This window comes from Hemibagrus wyckioides, linkage group LG28 (genome assembly GCF_019097595.1).
Source record: "Hemibagrus wyckioides isolate EC202008001 linkage group LG28, SWU_Hwy_1.0, whole genome shotgun sequence".
NCBI classification, from domain to species: domain Eukaryota; kingdom Metazoa; phylum Chordata; class Actinopteri; order Siluriformes; family Bagridae; genus Hemibagrus; species Hemibagrus wyckioides.
In genome coordinates this window covers 18,359,219-18,378,774 of record NC_080737.1, presented here as the reverse complement: position 1 = coordinate 18,378,774, position 19,556 = coordinate 18,359,219, and the positions used below count along the sequence as shown (strand labels likewise).

Below are 19,556 nucleotides of genomic sequence, written 5' to 3'. Positions count from 1 at the left end.
ATTCACACACTACAGAATATCTAGAGATGCCAATAAACCAATCATGTCCTCAGGCTGGTGGAAGAAACTGGAGAACCCTAAAAGACACCACTGAAACACAGGGAGACATGCTAGCTCTGCCCACACAGATGAGGCCATGAAGGAAATCATTGTTTTAGGGAATCTAGCCTGAGTAAATGCAGATACGTTTTTTTCTTTTAGGAGTTTAAGTGTAAATAAGAAATGTAAATATTTGGTAAATGCTTTAATATTAATATAAAGCACAATCCATTTCTAGACCCTGAAGGTGTTGATGTGACCATGAAGGTCTTACTGTAGGGAGGGTTTATATAAATGTGCTTGTTCTAATCCCTTATCGTTTCTACAGCAATGGCTCATTCGCATATCAGATGCTGATAAGAAACAGATGCATTTGTTTATGGAAAACGTTTATGGAAGGCGTCTCTAGTGTCAGAGGTAGAGCTGTAACATGGACGTCTTCAGGACATGACGGACATTCGTAAGTGAGGGTCTAACCCTTTTCACAAACATTCCAAAAGGTTAAATACCTAAAAAGGGGATCAATTTCATGATGCTTTGTTCTTAACTTAATACCGAAGTGTTGTTTTATCAGAGGAATAAAACAAGCTTAAGTTTTCTTAAAGGCCTCAAGAATTTCTGAGAAATCTCAGAAATGAGGAATGAGGAAGTCAGGATTCGGTGTCAGTGTCTCTTATTTGCAACATGGCACAGGATTCCATCCATCTAAGCTTAGTTATGCTGAGAGCTTGTGTGTGTGTGTGTGTGTGTGTGTGTGTTATTTATTTTTATTTATTTTTTTAGTACACGGTTTCATAGCCTTGTTATGGGATGTTTTACAGTGTATATATGAGTGTCATAAAGTTTTCTCTTTGGGAAGGTGTGTGTGTGTGTGTGTGTGTGTGTGTGTGTGTGTACTGTTTACGTCCTTCGCTCCCCTGGTGAGATATTGCTGTCCTGAGCAGTTTTCTTCTTCTCTTCCTCTTTCTTTGCCTCCATCCCCCTTTCACACTGCTCAGAGGTTCTGTCACTGCTTTCCCTCGGTACAGGATATCTCTCTCTCTCTCTCTCTCTCTCTCTCTCTCTCTTTCAGAGTCAGGGCAAATTGAATAAATCACAAAAGGGATCCACATGGCTGAGTATTCCCACTTCCTTGCTTGTCATCCTCACCTCCTCGGAGCAAGAGACAGAGTGAGATAGAGAGAGAGAGAAAGAAAGAGAGAGAGGAAGAATGAGGGAAGCTGAGGATTCTGGGGCTCTTGAGTCCTCTGGCTCTGGCGTCTTGCCTCCCTACAGAATCACAGCAGCAGGAAAATTAAAGATGGCGTCCCTAGCGGAGCTTACCTCTGACTGAGTCTCTGCTCTGACCGCTTAACGCTTGTCTTGTTTGCATAGCAGGACTTGTTTTTCTCTCTCTCTCTCTCTCTCTCTCTCTCTCTCTCTCTCTCTTTTTTTTGAACTCTCAATTTAAAAAGGGTTGTTAAATTAATCGGCTTCTCCTCATCCTATTAACCTGTGTGAGGTGGAGGAAAGCTCGCAACAACAAAATAAACTCAGAAAGCTATGCTGAATCGAATTTCTCCCTCTGCGCCTCCTAATCAGAGCCAGAACTTCAAAGTTAAAAGAAATAATTATTTCCAAGCAGCTACAGGGATGAATTTTTAAATCATTATATTTACAGGATATTTAAATGAACACCTTATTTATTTATTTATTTATTTATTTATTTATTTATTTATTTATTTATTTATTTATTTATTCATTCATTCATTCATTTCTTTATCTATTGTTTAAATTATTTCGTTTTATTTTTTTTAATTAACTTGATTCCTAGTGGAGATCATCTTAACGTCTCTGTTCTTTTAGAACTTGAACCCTGATCTTTTTTTAGTAAACATTTGCATGCACAAGAGACCTAAAAGCTGCCATAAAATCTCGAGAATCACGATTTATAAGATTAAAGACATGTTTGCGGTAGGATTTGTCGCTGCATTAGGAAAGGAATTGGGCTGATTTGTTGCTCCAGGACTAATTCTATTGGTTTCAGAGAAACAGGGTGTGAATACTTATGCTATCCCTATTTATTTATTTATTTATTTATTTTGTAAATAATTACTGACATTTTTGTCTCATTTCAGTATTTTATGGGCTCTTCAGATTCATGTATTTATAAGCTTAATGAAGTTCCACTGAAAACTGGAGGAAAGTTCAAGGGAGGTGAAAACTTATGCAAGGCTGTGTGTGTGTGTGTGTGTGTGTTGTGTGTGTGTGTGTGTTGTGTTTATCAGTCTCTGGCTTCTCAGTATATAGATCTCCTCTGTTCTCTATTGGGCCGTGTTCTATTCTGTAGGACAGCGTAACTCAGCACCGCAGCAGATAAGGAAGCTATGAAGAGATAAGAGAAAAGAAGGAAAGAGAAAATAAAGACAATCGCTCCTTATGCTCGTCTTGGTCCTGACGAAGACGAGCGTCAGAGCAGCGGGGTCGCAAGTTAGCGGCCGTCAGTACGGCATGGCAGAGACCAGACGAGATGAAGTCAGTCAGCTCCGGTGGAGTTTTGTCGTCCGAGGTGGCAGGTGAACATTTTCACATTACTGCGAGTCCCTCGACGACTTTCTTGTAATTGCTTTCGGAAATTGTGGCGTTTTTGCCGCACGACGGCGTTTATAAAGCAAATCAAATCAAAAACGTGGGAAAGGACCCGTGAAGTAACGACACAAACGAGCCCTGGGGTGCATCAGCTAGGATGGTTCGGTGAATCCTGTGAAAAATAAACAGGGACTGTTTCTACACCGAGTGTGATCAGTCATTTCTAGGACTTTATATCTGTTTATGTCATCACAGTGCAGATAAACCAGATGAGGATGAGGTTCCCTTTCTTCCTCTTCCATCTCTGGGAGTTTTTCCTCACAAAAATCGCCTCAGGCTTGCTCATTAGGGTTTGACGCAAATAAATGTAAATATAAGTCTAATATTAATCTTGAACTTTTTGTTCTATGTTCTGTAAAGCTGCTTTGAGACAAAGTCCATTGTTAAAAAAAAGCGCTATAGAAATAAAACTGAATTGAATTGAATAAAAAAGATTTCAACTGTAACTCACTGTATCCCATGGAATTCATACATAAGAGTCACTGCTTTAACCCACCTTCCTGACGTCTGAATCCCTGTAAAACACAGGTTTATATTAACAACTTATTATTGTTTATATTAACACAACAATATTGTTTCTATAGCAACCACTTATCTCACTGGTGACACTTTCCATAAAGAGACGATTATCATCTTCCATATTTTTATAAATTTTATGTTTCATAACAAGCTGAATTTTATCTCATATTAACCTTTAAACAATCCAGGCCAGTAAAGAAACTTAGCGTTTTTAGCTGCTATAACGTAAGTGTCAGGAACTTCTGGACAGTCACCTGCCAGGCCTGGAGAGGGGGCTGGCAGGTGACTCTACGGAGCCTGCTTTATTGTGTGTATCTTGTGCCTCGCCTATCCTATTGTTCTCGTTCCCGCTATATCACCTGTTCTCCATTAGCCCTAATGTTGTGCCCTATAATCCTTTTGTACCTGTCTTTGTCGGCTATTGTTTCATGTTTCATTTGATTAGTGTCATGACGTTAGTTTCCCCCGTCTCGTGTTTATGTTAATAAAGCAGCGCTTAGCTGAATCCTGCATATGGGCATGCATATCTCCATGGCATGCCGGCGCACGCAGTACCATGGAGGTCCGGGTTTGCGTCCCGCACAAGGCGGGGTCGCCCGGACGTGACCATAAGCGATAACATATTACTACATTTCATGCAACTATAAATGGACAAAAAGCATCATCTGTTCTTTTAAGTCTTTGTTGTAGTGAAAGAGGAATAAAATGCTCACGTTGTTACAGGATTATAATCAGCTTCATGGACACCATCACCTCACACTGTTCATTATGTTTGGGTTTATTATTAAGACTGAAAAAATGTTTCAACTGAAAAAAATAAAAATAAATAAATAAATAAATAAATAAATAAATAAATGAAAATAAAAACAAGTGAAAGGATGAGACAAGTTCAACCAGAAATTAATTAATTTTTCATTTAATAGATTTATTTATTTATCTATTTATCTGTCTGTTTTGTGTTATCTGTCTATTACTTTTTATTTTTATTACTACTAATAATAATGATCATCCATTTTTATTTGTGTTTTATTGTCTATTATTTTTCTCTCACTACTACTCAGTTATTATTAATTGATTTTATTCTATTTAATTTTTTTCTTTCCTTTATGTCTCAATTATCTATATTTTTTCACATCACATCGCCTTCTATATTTTGTCTCATTGCCACGGAAACGTCTGTATTTCATATAGATAACGTCCATCGTTTTGTACACTGTACCATTTTTTATTTTTTTTAACAGAGTGCACAAAAACGCAGCGTGCCCTTTTCCGAGCCGAAACGCTAGCTCAGTGCTGCTCCTCGGCTAGTCGGCTTGTCAGGTATTGATGGCTTTAAACCTGCTATAAAGGCCAGCCACTAAACCTTTTGTGCACTAAAGCATTGTCTCGGAGTCCTGCCTAGCGAGTTATTAATCTCATTCATTTTCTATAAAAGGTCCCTTTGGAAATGTTACAGTTCCGTGTGATACGCTACGTCCCGGTGATCGCTCCTATTCTTCCTTTCATTCCGTGATTCACCCTCGCCATTTACTCTTTACTCATTTGCTCATCTTTATACATCCTGGAGAGATTTGTTTATAATCAAGAAGAGTCCAAGTGGTGAAGTTTTTTATTTTATTTTTGCAAATATGGATTGCATGATGCTTCTGGAACGTTCTTTAGCCAATTGAGCTAATGGACACAGAGTTACAGAATTTTACACCAGGGACAGATGCGATTTTCATACGTGTGACCTTTCAGTAAATGTCCCAAACTCATTCATTACTTCACGTTCTGCACTCTGAGGAGGAGAAGAAAAGCATTTTGAAAAAAAAAAAAAACCTTTCTGAAAGCATTTTAAAAGCCACACAGATTTTTGTTTATTTTTTTAAAGCGTCTGAATAAAAGTCTGTCTTGATTTGTTCATTTTTGTAATAAATGTATACATTATTAAATATTAATGTAATAAATTTAATTTAAATTAAATTGTAGTTTAATCAAATAAAATTTAATAAATATTAATTCATTGTTTTTGTCATGAATTACACAATTTTCTAATAATGTATAATATTCAAAAATTAGATTTGTAAATTTTTGTAATAAATATATACATTTTTGAATATCAATTTAATAAATTACGTTTACATTTTATTTAATTAAATTATAATTAAATTACATTAAATTTAATAAATATAAATGTATTATTTTGTCATGAATTATACATTTTTTGTAATAAATGTATAATGTTAAAATATTTAGATTTAGACCCAAACAAATTCAAACCTGTTGAGGCTGAACTCCTTGCAGCAATGTCTGAGACAGTGAAGACTGAAACAGAGATGAGACGAAAATTTACGGCATTTCTCAATTTAACACTTAATCGTAAGTATGTACAGTTTAACTGTTAGCAGGTAGCTAGCTGTATGAGTTAGCGCCATCAGTATTTCAGTTGAAAGGATCTTTCTTTTTTTTTTTTTTTTTTTACAGATTTTTTTAGAACTGTTTTTTTCTTTAATTTCACATTTATTTTACAGTATGTATGATTTACGGGGTGCTGGTGGCTCAGTGGTAGGTTTCTCGCCTGCCATGCAGAAGGCCTGGGCTCGATTCCCAGCCAGTGAAATGCCCAAACCCCAGCCACTGGATTCAGTGCCCGTCCCAAGCTGATAAAATTGGGAGGGTTGCATCAGGAAGGGCATCCGACATAAAACCTGTGCCAAGTGGAGCAGCTGAAAGATCAACAACAACTTTATATATAATTTATGCCACCGTGCTCTTGGCTTCTCACTTCTGATTGGTCAAAAGAAGTTATTTAAAAAAGTAACAAATCTGGGACTATGTTCTGGAAAAGTATCAACACTTTTAGTTGAACAGGAACCTCCCCAAAATTTGACCCTTTTTTAGCTGATTCTAGCAAACAAAAAGAAGGCTATCTACCAAAAGTAAAAAAAAGTAAGCAGGTAAACATAGAATTATTCCAAGAAGCGAGCAAGTAGGTAACTTTCACCACGATGCTTCCATCACCATGCTTCAGTCTGAGCAATTTCAGCACATTTGTAGAGAATGTTAGCGATATTAGTCCATTAGGGACAGCAGAATGACTTCCAGCTTCCAGTTCCTACAAGAAGTTCACGCCGGTGCTGTAACTCACACCCACCTGAGCTCTTATGTGCCATAATGGTGCGAGATGATGCTAAGTGACGGGACGGCGAGGACAGGACGGCGGAGTGAGCGAGGAACATATCACCATCCAGACCCTTTATGGCTCCTGGGAGAGCTCGGCCTCTCTACATCTCTCACTTTAATTGAACTCGTGATGCATCGCCAACCTCAGGGAGCTGCGCCGCGGCCTGCTAATGGAGCCAGCAGATAAATAGTCGGTCTCAAAGTTTTTTCCTTTTTTTCCCCCTCACTCTGACTCGGCGAGACAATGGAAAAAGGAGGGTTATTTATATATTATATTGCTCTCCGGTGGCACAAATGGGGCAGAACATGTTCAGGTGAGGCAGGAGCTCCCACGAGGCTTGGAATTTCAGCAGGATGGAAATGAAACCCACTCTGTCCATCTCCAACTTCTCGCTCCTCACAGAGGAGATGTTCTCTCAGTGCGTTGTTATTACCCGATATTGACCCAGTTATTAAATTACAGTGAGAAATGAGAAGCCTCATGCTCATAAAAATCGTTTTCTTACAGTTCCCTTATTAACGAAGGTTATGTTTCATATGAATTCATCTGTTAGATCTGGCTAATAATGTAATCATGAATCTAAAACTCTAGAAGAAATGTAAAACTTAGTTTTTTAAGTTGCATTTTTAATTCAGATTAACTTTACATGGATTCCAGTTCACTTAATTTTTAAATTAAACATTTTTAATAATGTAAAAATTCAGGAAGCTCGTACAACTCACTAGCTAGCTAGCTATTTATTTATTTGAATACAGTGGACCCTCTGCATATGAATAGAATTTGCTCTGGAGGCGAGTTCTTAAGGTGAAACTTTGTATTATGAAACAAATTTTCCCATAAGAAATAAATGCAGATAATCCGTTCCAGCCGCCCAAAAATATGACCAATATTCCCAATACGAAGTGTATGTAAACTGTACGGCTGCTTACAAAGAACTGACCCAAGCCAAGCATTCCATGTCAAGGCTCCTCACAGGAAGTCATACCACCAAGCTTGGGCTAAAAATAGAACAGACCGCCCACACCACCGATCTGTCAGCAAAAAAACACCCGAAAGATCACCTAGCTTTTGAACGCATGCTGAAGGCAACATTGGTATCGTGGGTTGACTCTTTCTAAACAACTTTAACTGACTGAAATAAAAATCGCAAATTTGCTTCGCTTGGCTTTCCACTGACGCTAACAAGTTTTGAAGGCTCCCAGGAGGATGCACAGCTCAATTTGGTTCGTTCATATGATGAAAATGCTTCGTATGCCGATACAAATTTCTTGAAAATTTAAATTTTTAAGGTGAAAATTCATAAGGGAGGGCATTCATATGCCACTGTATTAGGAATGACTCATCTAAGATCAGTCTTACACTTTGAGTACAGTGTATGAATTACATCTTCCCATCACTACATTGTGTATAACAGCATCATAACATCCATTCTACACAGAGAACTGTACCTTTAATTACCTACGATCAGATCTTTAATAATGAAGAGATTTGGAATAAAGTGTCAGTTGTAGACTGTTCTGACAGATGGAGAATCCTGACACACCTGAGAACTGGACGCATTTTCATTTGTCTCCCAGAGTCCAGGTCGTGTCCTCTGTTCCGTCCTGCTCCATATATTTAACGTTTTTTCCCGCTCACTCAGCATGTTTCCACATGGTACGTCTCACAGTGACCTTTCAGGCTGTCCTGATGATAATGAATCCATGCTGCTGTACAGGTGGCAGTGTCCCTGCTGCTATCAGAGTCAGGATGTAGACCAGCAAGGAGAAAGGAGAAAAAAGTTTTCATTTATTCTGGATGTTTGCTGCAACACACAGCATATCAGATAGACAAACGTTAACCTTACAGAAATGGTGTTATTTTAGCGGCAATGTTTTAGTTTTAAATATTATAAAAATCTCAATTTATAAACCCTGAAAATCTATAAATCCTGAAAATAAATAAATAAATAAATGCCAGGTGAATTTTGGGTAGTTCTGGTTTTTGGTTCTTTTTCCTGACTTTTCAGTCTCAGTCTATTTATTTTACGCAGTCATTATTAAGAATTTTAACCATAATCAATTTCAGCATAAAAATGTATCATTAATTAATGGTTAAATCTGAGCGGGAAATAAAAAAACAACAAAAAACAGGATTTAATGATGCTTTAAATCTAACTCTGATTTTAATCCAGTTTTAAATTTTGATGTCATTGAAACGCTGATGTAATTAAAGATTTGCTAGTGTTTTTGCAGGATTCTTATGTGTGTGTGTGTGTGTGTGTGTGTGTGTGTGTGTGTGCTGCACAGTCGTGGAGCCCCAGCACGAGTCTGTGGAAGCTTTAGTGCAGAGAATTAAGGACAGTTTCCGCACCAACGCCACCATGGAGATCACACACTTCCAGAATGCCACACACAGCTCATCCACCAGCCGCAAACGAGGACCCACTCAAAACCGAGGTAAACACACACACACAGACACACACACTCACACACACACACACGTCATGAAAAGGCAGGTTCACACAAATCTTCACACAGTTCTATGTTGTCTTTTGTTTTTCACTGGGGTTAAAATTTGACATTACACTTTTAACACAGGGCTGATTCTTCTTCTTCTTCTTCTTCTTCTAGGCTAATATAAATGAAATGAATTGAATACACTTCACAGATTGATTGTTTTGGGTGTATATACTGTGACACGTGTCGCTGTGAGGTGGAACATGGATGAATTCAGTCAGCAGTTCTAGAAAACAGTGCTCATTTATTTGCAAAAAGGTGCAAAAAAAAATAGGCAGGTGGAGGTGCTGATGGTGTGGCTGGAACTCACTCCATACCTCCCCTCCCATGCTGAGCCAGATTCCCTCTAGATATCTTCTGCTGATGATTGAACAGCTTGTGCGGCACTCCTGATTGGACGCTGAGTTTTTGCGGCGCTGTAGGCCGCCCTGTCTTGCAGCTGCACTCATGAATGCTGTCCATGGTGCTGAACTGATGCTGTTTCTTCAGTACCAGCACTGTGTTAGGGTGAGGAGCGGTTTTCATGTGATGGTGTCTGCCCTGCCATCACAATACACTTATAATCATAATCCAAAACCATGCTAAGCCCTGCCCCTTTCCGCTCCCCCCTTGACCCAGTTCATTGATAGCCGACATGTGGAAAGGAGTTTGTAAATTGATTTTTTTAAATATGGAGTAAACATCTAAACAAATAGACATTTGTCACAGTCCAATATGCTACATTTGTTGTTTTTTGGTATTTTTCTGGGTTGTGAGGGTGTCGAGACTAAACGAGGTGTTTCACACCCAGTTTATTAACCAATCCTCTGTCAGTAAGTTAGATATAAAATGACCTTCGCAGTACCATTTATTTGTTTTAAAAGATAAATATTAAACAATTTTGATTTATAGATAGGACAAGGAAAATGAAAGCTGCTGGTTTTATACTGGATGAGGTTACTAAACCTTGTGGAAAACCTTGCCAGAAGAGCTGAAGCTGTTATAGCTGCAAAGGGCGAGCCAACTCCATATTAAACCCTACAGACTAAAGGAGAAGTTGACTTCCAGAACAAAAATCTACAGATCATTTCCTCAGCCCCTCATCATCCAAGATGTTCATGTCTTTCTTTCTTCAATCATAAAGAAATGATGTTTTTTGAGGAAAACATTTCAGGATTTTTCTCCATATCGTGGACTTCAGTGGTGCCCGTGAGTTTGAACTTCCAAAATTAGTTTAAATGCAGCTTCAAACAGCTCTAAACCTCCATCCCAGCCCAGGAAGAAGGCTCTTATCTAACCAAACCATTCTAACCAGACCATCGGCCATTTTCTTAGAAAAAAAAAAATTGTATACTTTTTATCCACAAAAGCTTGTCTAGTACTAGCTCTGGGATGCACGTCTGCAATGTACTACATAATCATGTCAAAAGGTCATGCGTGATGTAGGCGGAAATACAGACCCAGTGTTTACAAAGTGAATGTGCAAAGACCAAGGAAGTGCAAATAAGTCAAAAGCTCTTTACTCACAAAAATCTAAAAGGAGAATGTCTGGGTGTGTTGATATCCAGGTGCAGAGTGAGCAATCACGGCTTCAATCACTCAGGATTTTTTTAAAGAAATTTTTGAGCACTCATGAGCAGTTATTTCCAAGCGGACGTAATCTTTTAGGTTTAAAATGATTTCCACATCCAGGCTACACACACAAACATGTACATAATACTTTGTGTTATTCCACGTGCAACAACTTTGGAGCGCTCCTTCTTCTCCACACTAGTAAACACTGGGTCTGCAGCGCTGCCTACGTCATGGACGTAGCATCCCAGAGCTGGCACTAGATGAGCTTTTGTGGTTAAAAAGTATACAATTTTTTATTTTTCTAAGAAAGTGACCAATGGTTTGGCTAGATAAGAGTCTTCTTCCTGGGCTGGGATGGTTTAGAGCTCTTTGAAGCTGCATTTAAACTTTTGGAAGTTCAAACTCACGGGTACCATTGAAGTCCACAATATGGAGAAAAATCCTGAAATACTCTCCTCAAAAAAATCATCATTTCTTTATGACAGAAGAAAGAAAGGGGGTGAGGAAATGATCTGTAGATTTTTGTTCTGGAAGTCAACTTCTCCTTTAAGAACAGGATGTTATTAAAGTTGGAAGGCAAAAGTCCACAAACTTTTGGCAATATTGTACATATATATATATCTGCAGTGATTTAAGGAATGCTTAATAACATCGCCTCCATTCCCAGCATTTTCTCTTCACGTCCTTCAGCCTAAAATGAACCCAAACCATTCATCCAGCTGAACGGTCTCCTCAGCTGAGGCACATCCAGAATAAAGTGTAGAAGGAAAAAAGAAATCCATGCTGTCCTCCATTTCAGTTCAGTCCTCATCTCACTGTGCTGTGTGAAGTCCTATGCTCCTCTTTTTCACACTCGGCTTCTAATAAACTCTTTTCAGGAGGCCTTTAATTACCAGCCCTGTGGAAAAAAAAAAGAAACAAAACTGCAGCTTCAGCACTAAAGCGTTTTCGGGTCTATTGAGGACAACAAGGAGCTAATGGGACGAGTCAGGTTGTGAAGCCGGAACTCAATTAAGTGCGGCGGGAGTAGGAGGTTCAGAGAGCGCTCACGAGGAGATTAGGCCATCGAAGGGTGTGAAAAAGAAACGGAAGACGAATGTGGAGTGAGATTGTAGCTGAGATGAGGGGGGTGGATTGCTGGGGTTGGCAAAGTTTTTAATTTTGTCTCACTTGACTCAGCATTTTTACGCTGACGAGTCTCGATTCTTCATCTCTCTGTGGCGAGAGAGAGAGAGAGAGAAAGAGAGAGAAAGAATGAAAATCAGAAGAAGAGAGAGGAATTGTGTGTGGTATGTGTGTGTGCATGAAAGAGAGTGTGTGTGTGTATGTGTGTGTGTGTGTGTGTGTGAGAGAGAGAGAGAGAGAGAGAGAGAATGAAAGAGGAGAATCAGACTGGAGGGTGCTCTCTCTATGTGTCTGTGTGTGTGTGTTAGAGAGGGAGAGCGAGAGAGAGAGAGAGAGAGAGAGAGAGAGAGAGAGAGAGAGAGAATGAAAGAGGAGAATCAGACTGGAGGGTGCTCTCTCTATGTGTCTGTGTGTCTGTGTGTTAGAGAGGGAGAGGGAGAACAAGAGAGTGACAGAGAGAGAGGGAAAGTGAAAGCGAGATAGAAAGAGAGAAAGAGAAATTAAGAGAGACCTTGAAAGAGAGAGACCTTGCTGTAAATGCTGTATATCTCTGGAGTAATTGTACTGGAGTGTTGGAAAAGATTAGCATTGCTTCTATAAATTTTCCCCAGATAAAGAGTTCTGACTGGTTTAAACTTTGTGAAACCTGAAAACCATTTTACTTCATGACGATGAAAAACAATAGTAGCCTGGTGTTGTGTTGTTAGAGGAAAAGAATAAACAAAAGTTCAGGGTGATGAAGCAGGGTCACTGTGATGAGTCTGGAACGTTTTATTCCTCTGACACCTCAGCAATATCCAAATGTTTCATTTCCTCAATAACAACACATGGTTTTTATCTGTTTAGAGTTACATTCAGTGTTGTGGAATGATGGTTCTTGTTATAGGGACTATAGCAAAGTGTAAAGTCTTCCCCTTCTCCTCCTTCTTCTAATTCATCTTTTTCTCCTCCTCTTCCTCCTCCTCCTTCTCTTCTTCTGTGGAATAATATCTCAGTGACCCCCTGTGAATGTGGGTGGAGTCATCCTAGAAACCCTGCCCATCAGGATAGAAATGGGGATAAAAGGATAAAAGTGAGTTAATCAGTGAGAAAGACTTTGGAGAGAGATTTTTCAGTGAGGCTTCACACTAAGGGCAATCTTTTATCTTTTATCATATTTTGTGTGTGTGTGTGTGTGTTTGTGTGTGTGTTTGTGTGTGTGTGTGTGTGTTTGTGTGTGTGTGTTTGTGTGTGTGTGTATCAGTCGTTCTTTCGCAAATCCAGGTCACTGTCGGAGATTTTATCTGCTTTTCTCTCAGTGTGAAGACTTTATTCATAATCTGTCAGCAAGCGTGTGATTTGAGATACAGCCTCTGTACCGCGTGTCATGAAGGTTAAGCAATGATGATGAGCTGATGAGGAGAATCAGGCAGGATCCTTCGGAGCACTGTAGTGTGTGTGTGTGTGTGTGTGTGTGTGTGTGTGTGTGTGTGAGACAGTGATTAGCTATGCTGATGTGACCTGCACTGTGGTGAGGACAGAAAGGAACGCTGACCACCATCTGGGAGAGTGACGAGGCCTGGCATCTTCAACTCTTTAATTATTCAGAGCTTCCCTGATGGACACGAGAGTGTGAGTGTGTGTGTGTGAGAGAGAGAGAGAGAGAGACAGAGAAGCAAAGACAAAGTGAGACAGGAAAAGAGGGAGAGAGTGAGTGTGTATGATGGGGGGGTGAGAGAGAGAGAGAGAGAGAGAGAGAGAGAGAGGCAGAGAAAGTGGGACAGGAAGAAAAGAAGAGAGGGAGAGGGTGCCCGTGTGTGAGAGAGAGAGAGACAGAGAGAGAGAGAGAGAGAGAGAGAGAGATGGAAAGGAAGATAGGCAGAGAATGTGAGACAGAAAGAGAGGGTGTGTGTGTGAGACTAAGGAAAGGAGAAAAGAATGAAAAAGGGACAGGGAAAAAGAGAGTGATTGCGGGAGACAAATGGACAGAGTGAGGGAGACAGACAGAGATTAGACAGAATATCTCTTGATGCTCCCAGCACCACGCTTCACTCTTCTCTGTGGGGTTGAGTTGTTTGTTCTCAGGATGATGAGCAGCTTCAGGCTTCTAATTCTCATAAACCTCCTCTCTGTCTTCCTCAAGCTCATCCTCCCTGTTAGTGAAGCGATACATCTGGAGCAGACGTGTCCCGCCTTAATGTCATCAGTCCTTGTGTAAATGTCACTGCTATATATTCTCTGCTACAGTAGGACGGTCTGAGTGCCGTGTATTTCATTACACCTGCTGCACAAATGAACTCACAACAGCCCCAAACCAAATGACTGGCTCGCTAATAAGATTCCTGCTGCGCGGCGTCTATTACAGCCGCGCGTGAGATTAGGGCCGGCTCTAACATTTGTTTATATGGCATTCTTTATTTCACCACCTGCTGGCTTTATTTTCTCTGTAATGTGCTTTTGCTCTGGGAAGCACTTTCTTGTTTTTATAAAGGCTGGAAGATTCAAAGTGTTGGCATCGCTTTCAGTGTTTATATGCTGAAAAGAGACATCCTTTCTGTCCCAAGTCCTAATGAAGGAGGAGTGGCTTCTGTAGCTGTCAGTTCTAGAGAAGTAGGCGTGGCCTCTTTGACCTCAGTTTAGGGAAGGAGGAGTGGTCTCTGTGCTTGGCAGTCAGAGTGTAAAAGGCATGGCTTCTATGGTTATAAATCACAGTGTAGGAGGCGTGGCCTCTGTACATGTCGGTCACAGTGTAGGGGCATGTCTTCAGTATCTGCCAGTCACAGTGTAAGAGGCGTGGCCTCTGTACTTGTCAGTCATAGTGTTGGTGGTATGGTCTCTGTGGTTCTCAATCACAGTGTAAGAGGTGTGGCCTCTTTGCCTGTCCGTCACAGTGTATGGGCGTGGCCTCTATACCGGTCAGTCACAGTGTAGGAGGCGTGGCCTCTGTACCCATCAGTGACAGTGTTGGAGGTGTGGTCTCTGTGGTTATCAATAGCAGTGTAAGAGCATGGCCTCTGTACCTGTCAGTCATGGTGTAGGAGGCTTGGCCTCTGTACCTGTCAGTCTTAGTGTAGGAGACATGGCCTTTGTATTTGTCAGTGACAGTTTTGGAGGCGTGGTCTCTGTGGCTATCAGTCACAGTGTAATAGACGTTGCCTCCATACCTGTCAGTCACGGTGAAAGTGGTAAGGCTTCTACATCTTTAGTCTTAGCAATGAAAGAGTCTGTGTTCATCAGTCACAGTGTAGGAGGCGTGTCCGCTCTTCCTTTTAGTCACAGTGTAGGAGGCGTGGCCTCTGTACCTGTCAGTCATAGTGTAGGAGGCGTTGCCTCTGTTCCTGTCAGTCACCAATAAATGAGGTGTAGAGTTCCAAGCCTGAGTCTAAAAGTAGCCACTGTGTAAAAGGCAGTTTTCCTTTTTCTGTCAGAGAGAGTTGCTTTGACAGCTATAGAGAGCTGACATCTGCATCTTCATTACCACACACTCTCTTTTTCACTCTCACACACACACACACACACACAGCATAAAGAGTGCAGAAGCAGGCCTGGTGTAACAGAACATTGCCTCCAGCTCATGGTTCAGGCGCGATGGATTCGGCCTGACAGGCTGTTGTCATTTCCTGGTTGTAATGCGTCTGTGCAGTCATCACTCATGCGTTTACTGCGGTGCTGCGAACGCCACGGGCGCTTGCAGATCAGGCAAGAAGTGCGATGGGGCAGTTAATACACTTCTTAGGTTAAATAAACAATTAATCAGGTGCTAAGATGTATGTGTGTTTGAATAAGGCAGTGTGAGGATGTCAGGAATCAGACCTCATCGTAACCAGACGGACACTGAACCCACTGACATTTAGGATCTTTCTTAAAAATATAGCTTTTTTTTTCATTTTAGCAAGAAATTGCAAAAAGCATCACCCCCTGTTTCAAAAGTTAAAATTTTACCACCGATGTTTTGTAAGCACTGATGCTTTGAAAAAAAGCCTTCCTTATAGAAATCTACAACATCTTGACGATTATAAAATGTTTTTTCAATCGAGTCTTTGTGAAGGAGCTGTTACTATAGAAACGTCAGCCTACTGTATTAGAACACAGTTTTAAAGTCATGACAAGTGGATGTGTTATTGCTCAAATTAATTACATTTCCAACACATGATGATTTATTTATCCAGACCAGTCGGATACTAAAACATCTCAGCTTGTGGAGCTGAGCTGTCTGGCAACCCTTAGGAAATGCAATAGCAGGCCAAATGATACAAGCAGTGTGAATTTATTCCTTCAAGGCTTCTGGAAAATAGAGTCAGTCTGTGCTAATAACATGCTAAACTAGATGAGTGAGTGAAAGAGAAAGAGAGAGTGAAAGATTTACTTCTCAGTCTTACATGTCTGAAATGTGATGAATAATATTATCTCCTGCTATCATACAACATATTGGTTTTTCATCATCATCATCATCGTCATCTGCTCAGAAGGCTGTTCATGCACAGCTTTCACCTGCTTGGGATGAATATCTGTTTTTTATTTTATTTTTTGTAATTATAGCTAGTAATCTCATATCTATGTGCATGTGCAGACGAATGAGGGAATGCTCCCAAGTTTCCGGAAATTTCTTGATAAACGTGCATGTCAGGGTTCTGACAGCATCTCGATAGCCTTGTTCAGCACCATGGACAGCGATCGATTCTGAGCTTTTGAGCGATTGTGTTTTACCTTTTCTTCAGGTGATGCTAGAGGTCATTGAGCGTCATTCAGGTGGTGCACACACACACACACACACACGTTATCTATACATCAGCTCTCAAAGCATGGCTGTTATAAAGGTAACCTCTAATGGCTGCATAAATATTCACCTCCCATCCATAATTTTGTGTCACAACCTGTTCCTGAAACATGCCTTAAAAAAAATACCTGAGCAGGTTTTGGCAGCTAACATGCAAATGCAAAAACTTCTCTAAGAAAATGATCAAGCAAGATTTGGTTTAAAAATAAAATAACTTTAAACATATTGTGGAGTGACATTCAATCAAAATTCTATTGAAATTCACTAGAACCATGACCAAAATTCAAAGAGCAATCCAAGGGTAACTCTGAACATGATGCTACCACCACCATGCTTCAGAAGTTGAGCCATATTAGTGTTTGGATTTATTATGCTATACAGGAATGTTGAGTTTTTTAATTTAATTTTATTTTATTTTATTTTATTTATTTAATTTTTTTTTTTTTTGGATTTTTTTATGTTGTACATGAATTATTGTATTTTATTTATTTTATTTATTTTTTTATTATAAAATTCAGTTCACTATGATGTCACTCTCATACATCAGCTTGTTTACATCCCGCTATCATAGCTCAGATATCAAGGTAATAAAAAATAAATAAATAAGTAAAAAAAAAGCTAATTGTTAAATGCTAACTTGAAAGAGCTCAGATTGACGTCAGTGTGGTATATATTCCTTACTTATCTTTTAATTCATACAAAGCACTGCTTTCTTTATTCACCACCGCTTTTAATTCATGTTTACACAAAGCATTAGCTCCTCATTACGCATCCTCTATCATGCTTCTGCTTTGGAGAGTATACCTTTTCTGGTGTGTGCGAATCTCTCCAATGGCGTCGTCGTGAAGAACAGATGGCAACAAATTAAAATGTGAGAAAGGTGACGAACTCACGGCTACGAGTGTTTGCCTTTTTTAAAACAAGCAAACACGTTACAGAATTAGTGCTAAGGCGTATCTGAGCCTTGACTCTCTGTACTGTGTGTGTGTGTGTGTGTGTGGATTTGCGAATGTTAGGTGAGATGAGATTGTGAAGGAAAAAAAAATGTCAACGTATCTGTAAGTGTTAAAGGAGCATGTCACTCTGAAGAGCGCTAACACTGTTAATATGGACTTGAGCCTATTTAAAGTTCAAAAGTTACAGTTGTATTTACACAGCAAATTTACAAGCGTTTAATGAGGGGCTCTGAGGTTGCCAGATTGTTCTTTGAAAAGTTCATTTATTCATCAAACCACTGCCTTTAAAAATATTCCTTTTTTTCAGAGTCAAAGAAAAAGAGACAAAGTCTAAAAAAATCTGTTTAGATTAATATGAAAATATTCAATATTCAGTATACATTAAATATCATATATTAATATAATATATTCCATTGATGTTGAATAATATGGTATAAATCTTATATACACTGATCAGGCATAACATTATGACCACCTACCTAATATTATGTTGGTCCCTCTTTTGATGCCAAAACAAACAGCCCTGACCCCTTGAGGCATGGACTCTACTAGATTTGTAGAAGGTGTACTGTGGGAAGATGTTAGCAGCAGATCCTTTAACTCCTGTAAGTTGGAAGGTGGGGACCATGGAGGACTTAAAGGACTTATAGGACTTACAGGACTTACAGGACACCTTTCATAGATTCTGACCACTGCAGACCGGGAACACCCCACAAGAGCTGCAGTTTTGGAGATGCTCTGATCCAGTGGTCTAGCCATCACAATTTGTCCCTTCATCAAACTCGCTCAAATCCTTACACTTGTCCATTTTTCCTGCTTCTAACATCAACTTTGAGGACAAAATGTTCACTTGCTGCCTAATATATCCCACCCACTAACAGGGGCCATGATGAGGAGAGTCTTATTCACTTCACCTCTCACTGCTCACAATGTTATGCCTGATTGGTGTACAATAATAAGATACTTTAAATCTGATTGTTTTCAGTAGGAAGTCATCATAAACACTCTTTAATAATGCAGCATCCATTCACATTTACAGTTCTATAAAATAACACTTGATCTAGCGCACTTTATTGTTTGCCTCAAAATAGTAATAATAATAATATTATTTGCATGGAAATAATTCCTGTATGGGTTAATTTAAGGACAGTGGTAGCTCATGTGGTTAATGCTCTGGGTTGTTGATCAGATGCTCGGGGTTCTAGCCCCAGCATTGCCAAGCTGCCACTATTGAGCCCTTGAGCAAGGCCCTTAACCCTTACTGCTCCAGGGGTGCTGTATCATGGCTGACCCTTTGCTCTGACCCCAACCTCCAAAGTTTGGATATGTGAAGAAAGAATTTCACTGTGCTGTAATGTATATGTGACAATTCTTCTATTTTTAAAAACAAGCATGAAGTCTTGATCTCATCTGCTATTACAGCCTTTCATGCTAGCATCTCCCTCCTAGATTTCATTCTTTGTCAAACAAATGATTCATTTCCACAGGTCGTTTAAAGACATTTTTTGTGTGTGTGTGTGTGTACGTGTGTGTGTGTGTACGTGTGTGTGTGTGTGTGTTAGCATGCATCAACAACAATCATTGATCATCAATGATCTTTTTTTTATGCTAGCTAATTTCATTCCGTTTAACTAGCATCGAATAAAAATGTTAACTTCTTCCTTCAGACAGACCAAAAAAAGAAAAAAAAGAAAAAACCCTGCCATCTTTGGATTAATATCAGAGTGTGTGGTTAAGAAAGTGAGATTTCTTTCCCCTCAGGATGGCGAGCATGGTGTGTTTGATCTGCTGCTAGCTGCTGGTTACTTAGCAGTCAAGTCTCGGTCTCGAGAGCACAATTTGCAAATCAAGCTGGATCTGAGTCTATGTCTGGAGCGGCTGCTACACACACACACACACACACACACACACACACACTTAGCTACACTCACACACACTGGGGAGAAAGGCTAGTGTGTGAGGGCACGGCATGAGAAGCCTGGAAGTAGCAGGGCTGTTTAAATGGAGATCCCAAGAGCTCCTTCACAAAGACAGGAGAGATTAGACAAGAGCTACTGTTGTCTTAGGAGCACCATTTAGAGTGTGTGTACTCAAAACCCTTGCATAAACACACACACACACACACACACACACCATCTGCTCTCCTCTTTTACACCTACCTATTTTTTTCATCTTTGACATTGTCCAGAATCGACATTGTTACATTTATCACATACTCAACAGGAGTGTTCATAAGACCTTTATAAGCTTTACATAACCACTGGCATAAGCCAGGGTATCCTTGTGTCAATTTTAATGTCATGTTGCTATAACTG

At 39.7% G+C, this 19,556-nt stretch overlaps 1 protein-coding gene across 2 annotated transcripts in view; it reads left to right on the top strand.

The window, feature by feature from the left end:
* LOC131348162 (astrotactin-2-like) overlaps nt 1–19,556 on the top strand; it is a 384,655-nt gene that overhangs the window by 158,072 nt on the left and 207,027 nt on the right. For both annotated transcript variants that reach the window (XM_058382844.1, XM_058382845.1), the window contains exon 4: nt 8,641–8,790. In XM_058382844.1, coding sequence (XP_058238827.1) covers nt 8,641–8,790 — 150 coding nt within the window. The remainder of the gene's footprint in view (nt 1–8,640; nt 8,791–19,556) is intronic.